Source organism: Argiope bruennichi, chromosome 7, assembly GCF_947563725.1.
Source record: "Argiope bruennichi chromosome 7, qqArgBrue1.1, whole genome shotgun sequence".
NCBI lineage: Eukaryota > Metazoa > Arthropoda > Arachnida > Araneae > Araneidae > Argiope > Argiope bruennichi.
In genome coordinates this window covers 74,930,065-74,944,137 of record NC_079157.1, presented here as the reverse complement: position 1 = coordinate 74,944,137, position 14,073 = coordinate 74,930,065, and the positions used below count along the sequence as shown (strand labels likewise).

Genomic DNA, 14,073 nt, shown 5'->3' with positions numbered 1-14,073 from the left:
ATAGAAATAAAAACGTGTAGCGAAATGGATACACGACGCACTCTAGGTGTCGTATGCCTTGACGCAAGTGATGACACGTTTCTTGGCAGTACAAGTTTATTATATCTTATAGATTAAGTGATTGATAACTATTTGCATATAAACAAATAAATTCTAGTTTAAATCTAAACTCATTTCTCGGAGTCCCCACCGAAGTTCCTACAAGCGCTCACGTTTACCGGTGCCAGTCACCAGCTCCCTCGCAACTCTCCCTCTCTTCACTTCACTTCTCCTTTCAACCGTCAGGTCGGAAAAGATACGTGGAAGTTAGAGGCATGACAATAGGTTAATCACAGAAGAGTAAAACAGATGAAACAATAGAAAAATAAAAGACAAAAACATCTGGAATTTAAGAATAAAAATAATCAGAATAACAGAAGCATTAAAGAATAAAATAAACCGATAGAAACAAAAACAAAAGAAAATAATATGCAATATCAGAAAAACAAAAAGCAGAAACAACAGTTGCAGTACTCACTGGTGGGGCTCTCGCAGTCAATTCCCCTGGTTCTGTCTCTGAGACTGAAGCCTCCAGTGTGCCCCGTCCTGAGGAAGGTCAAGGGCGGAAGCGCCCTGGTGTTCAGTTTGGAGGATTGCTGGGAGGAAGGGGATTCGTCATTCTTCTGCTGGGGTATGGTGGGTTTCCGCGTCCAGCGCTCCCCAACAGGGGCACTGCTCGACAGGTTGGAGCTCTCCACACTCATCCTGATTCCCAGGGGTTCCGAATGGAGTGTAGACAGAGACTGGAAAATATAACATCCAAATGTTGAAGAAAGAGTGAATCGACATCGTATGCTTCAATTGATGTCAGCAATAAATAGTTAGAAGTTTAGAAATTTTGATGCGCTTCATTTTATCGACTTCCGACTTCCAATGTCTTTGGTCGTTGAACCATTCATCAAACATCTTCATTTTTTTTTTTTAATTCTGAAGCAGGCTAAAGAATGCAACAGAATCTCCTGGCAGAAAATCCATGGATTTCCTAACCTAGTTCGTAATCTCTAGAATTTAAATAATTAATTGAAGCAAGAGATATTATCATATTTGTTAAAATTGGTAGTTTTCACTTAAAGTATATCTAACTTTAAGAGAAGTATTGAAAAGCAGATTAACTACTTGGGGTGAAAAGAAAATCGAAGGTGCGAGTGGTAAAACTCTCCATTATGAATCTCAACGAAGTATCCGATCCAACGAATAAAGTATTCGATACTATAGAAAAAGCGGGAAAAGATTTATATGTTCTATGAATTGATTTTCGACCTAAAATTGTGCTCCTGTAAACTGTGTTCCGGTAAACAAACTCAGTCGACGGTCCGATCAACATTTTTACTTTTGTGGCAATTGCGTACTGACGAGTGTAGCACGTCTTTGGTGAATTTGTGATAAAACGCATCTCGAGTTGTGTGACAGATCATTACACCACAAGTGGTTAAGTATTCAAACCGGATTTGTTATTAGAAAAAAAATTAAGTTATATAGTAAAATGTAAATGAAAACATAGGAGTTAATAAGCACAAGAGTTCTAAATAAAATTTGAATAAAATAACATTCGTTATGCGTTTATTACGGAAAAAAAATGCATACTTATTCAACACTAAACCAGCAGATAGCTCATGTCCCGATACACTGAATTGTAAGGAATTAATTTAGAATTATTAACATAAATATGCATATTATTATGTCTAATGACTGATAGATTGATAATAACTAGAATTTTTGTATTTCCATTACATGTTAAGCCAATCCGTGATTAAGTGACTAAAGAAGTGACGTGAAGAAGAGCGTATTCACATCTCAATTGTAGAATTTAGAGGGAATTTATATTTTAGATATTTTTTTAATTATTGTCGAATTGATTGTGCTGATATTTTCTTATTTCTCTTTAACATATCTCAAATATGGGAGAAGTATGTGATTTCTTTCAGTGATCGATTTCCAATTAGGCAGCTACCTAGACCACTAGGTTAAGAGAGTAGTACCACAAGTAGACAGATTAAAAAAACATTTTCCAAGTTCCAAATAAATAAGTGACATGGCATCTGCTCATCAAATGCTGAGATTGGTAGTTCTTTATACTTAACCACAGAGATGCTTTGTTTATCCGACACAACTTAAAATTGGTGCTTGGTGCATCCCAACCCCGGGGGCTGCTACTCCATTGTATATCGATTACCAGTCCTTGATGCATGGATCTTCCATCCTGGATTGGGAATCTGGGCCCACCAAAACTCTAACATCATCAAGATTTAAAGTGCAATAAACCAACTATGTTTCGGCTCTAAGAAGAAAGTTATTATCTATAGAAGTATCGAATATTTAAACATAATTCCTACATGCTTTTTAAAGAAATATTTCCTTTAGATAGCCGCATTGCAGATAAATCTTCATTGTATTTCTTCCTAGATTATTCGGTCCTAAGATGAAAACTCAATCTCTCAAAAACATGTCATTATCAGGATCTTTTATTTAATTATCATCATGTCCGTGCTTTATACGGGCATCCTGTTATTGCTTCTCAAATTTATACATTGAAATATGTTATTTAGAATCGCTGTAATCCAATGCAAAAATTGCTCATAATTCACAAGTGATTCAAGTGCAATACATATTCTTAATTGTATCAGTAAGCCATTATACTTCTGAAACGAAAGATGTCATCTAATTAGTTTATAAAAAATGAGAAAAAAAATTAAGGAATTAAATTTTCATAAGCCCTTAATGTTCAGCTTTAAGAAAAAAGTTATTATCCGCAGAAGCATCGAATATTCAAATGGATTGTAATATACTTTTGAATGATAATTTCTTTCAAATAGTTATTGTGGATAAATGAACAGTTTCCAATTGAAATAACATCAACGAAAACCAAGGTGAATGGAATTCAAAATTTTAGAAATGGCTTACATTGTTGTCGATTTAAAATCAATTAATTATCCTCTATTATGCTGTATAAATTCACCTTGAAGCTAAAGCTGAAGTAACCTTGAAACTAAATCCAAAATCGTGTACATCGTTTCACCACGGCATGTATCGCCAACACGATTGCATTAACAAACGATTTATTTCAAAGTAGGCATGCTGTGTTAAAGCAACTAAACTTAAAACAAGATTGCAACTTTTCACCAGAATCACAGCGTATCATGTTGAAAGATTTCAATAAGAATATACTTACGACACACCATTCAATGCAAGCTTTCATCCTGGTCAAAACATTCTGGATTAAGTTATGTTTTAAACAGGAAATTAAATTTGGCCCATGATTAAGATTTTAAAAGGAATTAACTTTAGAGGCATGCTTAGCCTTAAAGAAATATTCTATAAACGTCAAATTGACTTTTCATTCAGGCTTTACGTTGTCACAGAATGAATCAGACGAACGTATCCGTTTCACTTTATGATTCATTTTAAAGCATTTAAGATAAAGGGTTTTACAACGCGATATCAACTTTTCTTGCGCTACTTGAAGTAGTATTCAGTTTACTGAGTTTATACTAGGCAATATATGTATGAATCAGTAAATGCATTTTTTTTCGGGGTTTCTTCTTTCTTTCCTAATTTATAAATAGCACAAATTGGCTTTATAATATATCTATCTACACAAATCTATCACAAGAAAGTTACGCAAGTCTATCACTTTTGTCTATTTACGCAAGTCTATCACTTTTGTCTATTTACGCAAGTCTATCACTTTTGTCTATTTACGAAAGTCTATCACTTTTGTCTATTTACGAAAGTCTATCATTTCTATCTATTTACGAAAGTCTATCATTTCTATCTATTTACGAAAGTCTATCATTTCTATCTATTTACGAAAGTCTATCACTTTTGTCCATTTGTCTATTTACGTAAGTATCACTTGTCTATTTACGTAAGTATCACTTTTGTCTATTTACGCAAATCTATCACTTTTGTCTATTTACGCAAGTCTATCACTTTTGTCTATTTACGCAAGTCTATCACTTTTGTCTATTTACGCAAGTCTATCACTTTTGTCTATTTACGCAAGTCTATCACTTTTGTCTATTTACGCAAGTCTATCACTTTTGTCTATTTACGCAAGTCTATCACTTTTGTCTATTTACGCAAGTCTATCACTTTTGTCTATTTACGCAACTCAATCAGTTTTTTAATCCTTCCTTACGATCGCTGGACATAAACAGCATCCATTTGATGAACAGTGTATATGACCTTTGGTTACAAACAGGTGTTTACTCGATGATCTATGTGTACGAGCGCCGTATATGCATGGTGTCCACTTGATTATCTGTGTGTACGAGTTCCGTCTGTAGCAGCACGTCTGTTCCGCCTGGCGTCAGCACGATACCTCTCGATCTCAAAACCGCGATATCGAGAGTGTTTTTTTTATATGTGTGCACGCTATTTATCGCAATCATTTGTTTCAGTAAAACATGGTGTAAGAGTTTATTTTGCCCCATAAAATAAATGTACTCAAAGGTTCCGAAGCGGACACACTTCGCACTATTGGACAAGAATTATTATACAACTGTATGTTCAATAGTGATGTTGGCATTCAAACTTTCGTTTGGCGAATATTTAAACTACGTGTAATGTGTGCACTTTTCGGAGTGGTGCCACTTTCAGTGGCAGTACAATAGTAGAGCGAATTACAGTAACGAAAGGGTTAGAACAATAACAATATATATATATATATATATATATATAAATTCTCAATGCTGAATAATTTGCATAAATAATCATCTGCAGTCAAATTTGAAGTCAAGGGTTGTCATCATCTCGCTACTTTGAAGATGCAGTTTCCAACTCTGGTGCCGTTCTCGGTACTTGACCATGATTCAAATTTATTAAACTGCCTCAAAATAGCACTCATATTTATGAACAATCCAACTTAAAACAGTATAATTAATTAGTGGAAATGCTTCGAAATTTAACTAAAGTATATAAATATTTTGATTTAAAAAGTTAATCAGTTCTCATCCTTATAGCTTTTGCGTCTTACAGTTACTCGAAATGGATCGTTAATATGATATCAAACTAAACCATAAAGTTCTTTCATTTCCTTTATTTTAACACGATATTTAATTCAAAGAGTCATTGTCATACGATTTAATTAAAAAAATGATTTAAAATTATGAAAAAAATTAATGGATTAAGTATTAATGTCGGATCATTTGAATATATCAATATGAAATATACTATATGTGTCTTACATATCCTTTACATTTAATTTCTTTATATATCTTTCATATTCTTTTATCCAAAATGTAGAGAAAATATTCCTTTATCATATCTTTTTGGCTGAATTTCGTTTTTGGTTCCAAAGCGTTTGAATTCATACAAATGCTTTTAAGGTTGGAGACTACGTCAAACGTCAATTTTTTTCGGAAAATGTGAATTTTTTTTAAAATTTAATATTCTAAGTGTTTCAAAAGGTATGTTTATAAAGTCATTTGAAATTTATTACCAACTTTATTTTTAAAGAAAGTCACACTGACTTTAATATTTGCATTCATGCACGTTTTAATGATATTCGACATCTTTAAATGCAGTTTCCTCAAATTCTGATCTATAATAGAATTTCCTTACAAAAAATCTCACAAATCAAAATCTAATGCATATTTTTTGTTCAAATATGGTATTATGGTTTTGTAATATGTTCTCCAATTAATAAACTAGAGAATAAGTGATTAAGAATAATCAGAGAAAGAATAAGCATTTAAAAAATATTTTGCAGTTGTTTTAATGCTTCGCAATGCGAAAAAAAAATTAAAAATTGCATTTATTTATTATTTGAACTCCAATGTTTAAAGACTGGATAAGGATACAGCTTATTTTTTTTTATTCAGGAACTAGAAAACATATTTCTTAAGCTATCTGCAAAATTTTAAGCAAATCATTTGATAAATCTTTACACCATAAGAATTTTGCTTAATACTTCTTTTTAGCCAAAAGAAAGGGTTTTTTTTTCCAATTTGTTCTTAACTTTTGTCATTTAATTGATATATTTTCGTTTCATGGATGTTTCTTTAATATTTTGTATTCAAAAATTCATAAATATAACTATTTTAGAGTGTTTTCTAGTCACATATCTTAAAAATTCTTGCTAGGTTAAAACACAATTTTTAAGATTGTAGAGCTGTGAAGATCATATTTTCAATAAAATGCAAACCGAAGCAACTAAAATTTAAATGGCAATAACAATACTCCATGAATTGCGCAGTCCTTTTTACTTATCATTTTACATAAACAGGTAGCAATTACTAAAATAGCATCAACTAAACAGTAGCAATAAAAAAATGCATAATAGATACAAAAAATAACCCTGAATCTCATAAGTCGCGAAGCAGATTAACATGAGTTATGTAACAGAAAAATAATTCTTACACGCTTTTTGTTTCTTTTACAAACAAACAAACAAAAACTCTAATAAAACCTATGAAATGCGCACTTCTTTGGATTCACTGCATCTGTAACGAAAAAAGATCCTGGAAGCCTTGCAACTTCCATTAACCGTTGAATTAGGGAATGAATGCTATGTACCTGGAATATCTATTTGTGGAGAGCCACACGCTTCGAGAATTATTTTGTTTTATTTATTTATTTATTTCATTTATATTTTCAGATCACTAATCGGAGCTATTTTCAATTCGCAGGCATGCATTGCAAAAGTTTGTGTGGAACTCAAAATGAAATTTTTTTTAAAGAATTATGTTAGCAGGCTATTAGTTAAAAATTTACATCAATTATCAAAATTTTAATTTAAAATATAACAAATTATTTTAAATGTATCATTAGGAATAAATAAAATGCTAAAAATGGAATTATTTAATAGTTCATCATTAACCTGTAAAATCTGATAACTTTAAACTTGCAATTCTTGTATATATAAATTTATTTCGTGTATCTCGGATACTGCTCCAATAATTTGGATCAAATTTTATATTTCGATAAGGTTTTGATGTTTATCTATATAGGTATCATAAGGTTTTGCTTTTTTAAGTTTAACTATATAGGTATTATCAGATTTTTCCCGGAAAAAGATCGATTTTACACACATACACACAAACAAACAAGCAAAAAATTTATAACTTAACTATTACAGCCTTTTTCTATCTGCTTTCATGCTGACAATTTCATATTGCGCCATTTCGTAAATTTTTGTGGTACTTGTATTATTGCGTAGAATCATAATCTACTGATACCTTAAAATATCTCGATTTTTTTTTAGTTTAGTTATATTAACATCCCGTTGTAAAGCAACACTAGGGCTATTTTGGGACGGACCTCGTCATTTTGAACCGCAGTCAGATGACGAGGACGACACCTGAGCTGGCATCCCCCTCTCCACACCACACCAGCGGGAGGACGTTTGACATGACATATTTAACGTGCAACAGACCCCCTTACACGACGGTTCTTTGGTGGAATCGGGTCTCGAACCTGAAACAGTACTGCTCACAAGCCGGGACCTTACCATCAGGGCACCGCTGCCCTTAAAATATCTTGAGATGTCGCTGTATGACATTAGCCGAATACGAATACGTACAAATACTCAAATTCAATAGCATAGCAACAATGCAATTATTGTGTTAACCCAGTGGTTCTTAACCTTTTTAAGCCGCGACCCAAATTTGAGAAATATTTGAGAAAAAGTCAAAATTTTTTCATTGCTTTATTTTAGATTGTATTTTTAAAAAATCTTCAATCCTACGATGATGATTTTTTTTAACTTACAAATTTTTTATTTATTTTTTTAATAATAAAGATAAACAAAAGTACTTTTCGATCCAAGGAAAATTTAATTAATAATCAAGTGTTTTTAATAATTTTTATTGACCAAATTAAAATATATTTATAACTTTTTGAAAATAATTGACATTTTGATTAGCACATAGATGCAAATGGGTGTTTCTTTTCTCTCAAAAATAATTCGACTTCTGTCCGTAATGATAATACTCTTTGAACAACTTTGCCCCGGGACAGCCATCTAACTTCAGAATAATATAATAAATGTTCGTATTCTGCACCAAATTCGAAACACAGTTGCGGAAAATTCTACAGTTAAGAGCTCTTGATTTGATAAAATTGACTACCGCAACAATTTCATCCAAAACGATACATAATTCGGGTGATAATTTTTTTGAAGCAAGATTTTGTCTATGTAACAATGAATCGATATAATTTGTGGATTCATTTGTTTTGCTCTTGTCGAAAATCCCTTTTTAGATGCTGTCATGGCAGCTGCACCGTCGGTGCAAATACTGAAACACTGATTCCAATTTAATCCTTCTTCTTTAAAAAACGAATCGACCATAAGAAAAATATCTTCACCTCTAGTTGTTGTTGACATTGGTTTGCAAAATAAAATGTCCTCCTGTATATCTGTTAAACCTGGATACCGCACGTAAACCATGAGTTGAGCATCTTTACTTACATCTGTCGCGACCCAAGAAATATGCTTCGCGACCCAATTTTGGGTCGCGACCCATAGGTTAAGAACCGCTGTGTTAACCAATTCGAAACAACATGTTAAACTAAAGGCATTCATTATTTTTTTTTTTATCTCTAATGACCAGTTCATATGTAGATAAGATTGAAAAATATTCATGTGTAATCAGTATGTGATTCGTATCTAAATATTTTCTTTAAAAAAAATTATAAAAAAATTTGCCGAGCGAAATTTGTTCTTCCAGGTAATAGTCGATACTTTTAATTGTAATAAATTCGATATATATTACAATTAAAAGTATATTGTGGATATTTTCAAGTAAATTGGACGAAAATCTGATTTAAATTATAATTAGAACCCACAACAGCATTGCTTAAATTATATTTGCTTTTTAAATATAATTGTCGTTTTAATTAAATAATCATAATTTTTCAATACAATCATACGACGCTATTTGTTTGAAATTCAGAATAATTATTTCAAGTTAAATTTAATAATTCAATTGTTTAATTCATTTTAATTAACTATTTTTTTTTTGTTACGTCACAATTGTGGTGTTATTAAAAGATTGAAAAATATGTGGAATCTCTAAATTTCCCAATAAATTGACGTTTCTTTTTACATTTGTGTTTCAAAAAGACTAAAACGTCATATATCATGCGACGAATAATCAAACTATCGTGAGGCAAATAGAATAGTTGACAAAAAATCTTGAGAAAAATGGTTCAAAGATTTCAAAAATACAAGGCCAAATTTTCTAAATGTCAATACATCTTTTGGTAGAAGAAAGTTAAAATTGTGATATTGATCATTTCATGGGTTTCTTAGAATTAAGGTTCTCGATCTGTGGTACAGATGACTGGTGATGATTCAAAAAAAATTTTTAAACCTCGTAATGTATGTGAACTTCAAACTTAGTCAGATGTAGTCAATTTATGACATAACTAATGAACTAAATTTCTATCTCAGAAATTCAAAGCACGTGATCCAAAGTTAAAAACAATTTAAGCCATTGCCAAATAAATAAACCAGAGAACAAGAATTAATTATTACAGTGGGAACTGGTTTGTCAATTATCACAAATGGAAATGGACCGTCATTTACCAGAAAGGAAATCGGAAGGCTAATTATCACAGATGTAATTGGATCGTCATTTACCATAGTCGGATCTCAATAAAATATTTTTTAATTCATTCTGAAAATGAGCAGCTTCAAAATTTCAAATGTCATTTTCAATACGCAACTGATTGTAATTTATTTAAAGAAGCACTAAAATACGCGGTCCCCTTTTTATTGGAAAACACATTTGAAATCCGAAAATTGGAAAAATTAATATTAACGGAATGCTAAACTAGCAATTCATCTGGATTTTTTTTTAAATATTTAATTCCAAGATACTTTTATTAACTGCTATTACTTACAAACGTTGAAAAGTAAAGAAAAAAAAGTAAATTTGTTGAAATTAAGGATGGTTAAGGATGGGAAATTTTAATAGTTGGTAAAAAAGCCATTAGGAAAATTTCCCATCCTTAGCATTTTTACGCAACTCGCAGTTTAAAAAATACCAATTTAAAGTATAATTTACCATGTATTACCATTTTCCTGTAGCAAAGAATGTTTAATGCCGGCGTCCTGGGGTAGCGCATCTTCTCCGTGATCTGAGCGTCCCGGGTTCGAATCCCGGTTCGGGCATGGTTGTTCTTCATCTGTGTTCTATCTGTGAGGTGTGTGAATGCGCCCCCCTGTAAAAATTGGTTGTACAAGCGAATGTGTGAGTTTCATCTTCATATGAGCTAGAAGTCAGACTTCTGCCCTCGGGTGCTCAGGGGTCTTTACCCTCAAAAGCGACTGCACCCCCTTTCCGTGGTAACGCGGACACGACATCATCATCATCATCAAAGAATGTTTAATAATTAATAAATTTATACCAAATCTTTTACTCGATAAATTATTGATAACAACTTTAACACTTTATTGGCCTCTCACACAACAAATGCATCTTGCCATTGTTGCGTTTTATGTAGATGTTTGCCCATAAGGAATTATTTTACGAATTTAAAATCAATTCTTGAAGTTTTTAAATTAATTCTTAAAAAATATTGCTCGCCACTGGCAATATTTGACTACGTATACATTGTCCTTTAAAAACAAACAATAAAACAATAAAATACAGTAAATTTTTTTTTATTGGATTTGTTTGCGCATGAGCAAGAAAGGCATAATGATGTTGCGCCAAAGATAAAACAAACAACAAAAGAAAGCATGTCATTTTATTTCAAAACTTACTTCAGGAGGGGACGTGGAGGCGTTATTGAAGAGCTCCCTGACGTCTGCCCTCTGACGACTGCGGGGCACCCGTCGTTTCTTGGACATTTGGACAGTGTCCAGGCGCTTCTTGACCACGGCTATCTGTCTAGCGGTCAGAGTTGCAAGGAGATCCTCGTAAAACTCCGCCTCGTCCTGCTCCGTCATTTCTGAAAATAAGCGAATAATATGTTGTCTTGGAAAAAGGCATGCTGGTAACTGTTAATCCATGGAAAGTATTTAAATGCTAATATTAAAATTATCCAACCAAAAACAAACTGATTATATTAAAAAATTTTGCAAAATTTCTATAGGTTTTACTTTATTTCTCTTCCAATAGTAAAATTTATATCCGATTTTGATTTAATTATTTTTTATATAGGATTTTTCAAGGTATGACTTAAGAAAATAAAGATGTCATCAAATGTCCAATACCAAAAACATGCGTTTTCCTATTATGTCTTAACCAAAACTGTGCATATAAATAACAGTATTCCCTCATTAATATTTCAAATGCTAAAAGGAAATACAATAGTGAATGATTATTATTGACTAATACGGAATATTTACAACAATTACAACTATTACACCTTATTTACAACTATGCACTGAATATAGTCATAAAATTGATACAAGCGAGTCCTTACGAATTAATTTTTCAAAATTCAAATTTAATATTTTAATAAGAACAATTCATACACTAAAATGAAACAGTTCGAGGCATCATTTTATTCACATTTCTTGAAATCACAGATTCAACCAGGATGCCTTATCATTCATTGTACCATTTAGCAGATTGAATCGATTGTACAGTATAGCAGATTAAATTTACTGTATAACAAATTGAATTGTCTGTACTGTACAGCAGATTGAATTGTCTGCACTGTACAGCAGATTGAATTGTCTGTACTGTACAGCAGATGGAATTGATTGTCCTGTACAGCAGATGGAACTGATTGTCCTGTACAGCAGTTCGAATTGATTGTACTGTACAACAGTTCGAATTGATTGTACTGTACAACAGTTCGAATTGATTGTACTGTACAACAGTTCGAATTGATTGTAGTGCACAACAGTTCGAATTGATTGTAGTGCACAACAGTTCGAATTGATTGTAGTGCACAACAGTTCGAATTGATTGTAGTGCACAACAGTTCGAATTGATTGTAGTGCACAACAGTTCGAATTGATTGTAGTGCACAACAGTTCGAATTGATTGTAGTGCACAACAGTTCGAATTGATTGTAGTGCACAACAGTTCGAATTGATTGTAGTGCACAACAGTTCGAATTGATTGTAGTGCACAACAGTTCGAATTGATTGTAGTGCACAACAGTTCGAATTGATTGTAGTGCACAACAGTTCGAATTGATTGTAGTGCACAACAGTTCGAATTGATTGTAGTGCACAACAGTTCGAATTGATTGTAGTGCACAACAGTTCGAATTGATTGTAGTGCACAACAGTTCGAATTGATTGTAGTGCACAACAGTTCGAATTGATTGTAGTGCACAACAGTTCGAATTGATTGTAGTGCATAACAGTTCGAATTGATTGTAGTGCATAACAGTTCGAATTGATTGTAGTGTATAGCAGATTAAATAAATGATTTTTTTAAATCACTAAATAAAATTATACTATTTTTTCAGATCAACTGTAATTTGAAGAAAAAAAGATAAAAAATTTAAATTCAGTTTTATATTTTGAAAAACAGTTGCCATAAAAAAAAACACTATAATACAACATTCTGTCATATTTTCTTAACAGCCATGCCGTGTTTTATTTCCTTTTTTGTTTGTATATAGTAAAAAGTCTTAGAATCAAATAGTTTTTTTTATTCTTTTTTAAAATAAAAATATTTCAATTCCTCGAGTGGTTAATTAATGGCAAATTGCAAATTAATCATGAACATCTTAAACTGACAGTAAAAAAAGATTTACAATAAAGCGATTGTTTTACTTGAGTCGATAGTAAAACAATCGCAATATATTTAACTACAACAGCATTATACTAATGAAAATTACAGAAAATTCGTTTAAGTACATGTTATTCAAAATATCTTTTAGCACGAAAGCTAAATCTTTTAATTTACATCAATTATTTTGTAATATGTGCAATTTGACCGCCGATAACTTTGATTCCTTAAAAATGTCCTTTAACATAACATTAAAATATCGCTAGCATTTCTATTTTTTGATTAATTTAAAATTAAAAACTTGAGAATATTTTTTTAAATTTCTGAATTATCTTTGTTATTGAATCAAGTATTTATATTGAAGTTATAAAGTAAAAATTTTATATTCAACCCGAAATATCTTGTTTATTATTAATTTTTAAAAAACTAAAAATTATTTTTTAAAATAAAAGTATCAAAATTAGTTCATTAATTTTTTTTATTTATAGCTATTATAACTTCATTTATTTATCAATCAGATATTATTTATTACGCCTATTAAATATTCGAAACCAAGCTTTGCTTCCATTTTTAGATTAAAAATTATCGTTTTCTTTTTCTATATTCATATTTAGCCCAGATTTTCTCAATTTCTGGATAATTTGAATTTTTAATGTGACCTCTACAGATTCAAATTAGATAAACTCAATTGTTTATTAGGATAACATTTCTAAATAGCACAAAGATGAATCGAAATCCTTATCCAAAAGTTTCATTAGCCAAGAATATTATTATCAATAAGATATAACATCTATCACAAGCAGATAATTCAATTTATCTTTATATTCCTTGGGCTTTGCCAAAACCAGTCGAAATTTGATGGTTCATTGAACAAACTATTAACCTCTAGTATGCACCATCGAAACAAGGGCACAACGTCTTTCTCCAGATTATTAATTAAAAGTGAATAATCCTAATCTGGAAAAAAAAGCAAAAAAGATATCCAAATCCTCCCCTTCCCCCTGCTGGAGATATGTCCCGAGGCCACCATTCCTCCAGTAAATTTGCAAGTTTTTTGAAGCGCGACCGTGACTGCATAATTAGCCGTCTTCTGCAACTCATTACATGGGCCGCTGCCAGTGAATGGGGAGGGGCACTTACCTGAATCGACGAGATTTTCGAAACCGGCTTCGCGCAGCCATTCTTCCTCGGCTTCCCCTTCTGGAAAGAAAGAAAGGAAATGAACATTAGTGAAACAAAAATTTGTAGGAAAAAGAGAATTTGTTCAAAAGGATTTGCTACCTTGCATCAACCATGGATCATATAAAGTCGCAGGAAAAGAAGAATTTGTTTTAAAAAAAACTTGGTATCTTATATCAATCATGGATCATATAAAGTCGCAAGGAAAGAA

The 14,073-nt window shown here is 31.7% G+C and overlaps 1 protein-coding gene across 2 annotated transcripts in view; it reads right to left on the bottom strand.

The window, feature by feature from the left end:
* LOC129975246 (rho GTPase-activating protein 18-like) overlaps window positions 1–14,073 on the bottom strand; it is a 329,739-nt gene that overhangs the window by 206,297 nt on the left and 109,369 nt on the right. For both annotated transcript variants that reach the window (XM_056088284.1, XM_056088286.1), the window contains exons 3-5: window positions 13,824–13,883; window positions 10,751–10,938; window positions 518–782 (exon numbers count right to left, since the gene is read on the bottom strand). In XM_056088284.1, coding sequence (XP_055944259.1) covers window positions 518–782; window positions 10,751–10,938; window positions 13,824–13,883 — 513 coding nt within the window. The remainder of the gene's footprint in view (window positions 1–517; window positions 783–10,750; window positions 10,939–13,823; window positions 13,884–14,073) is intronic.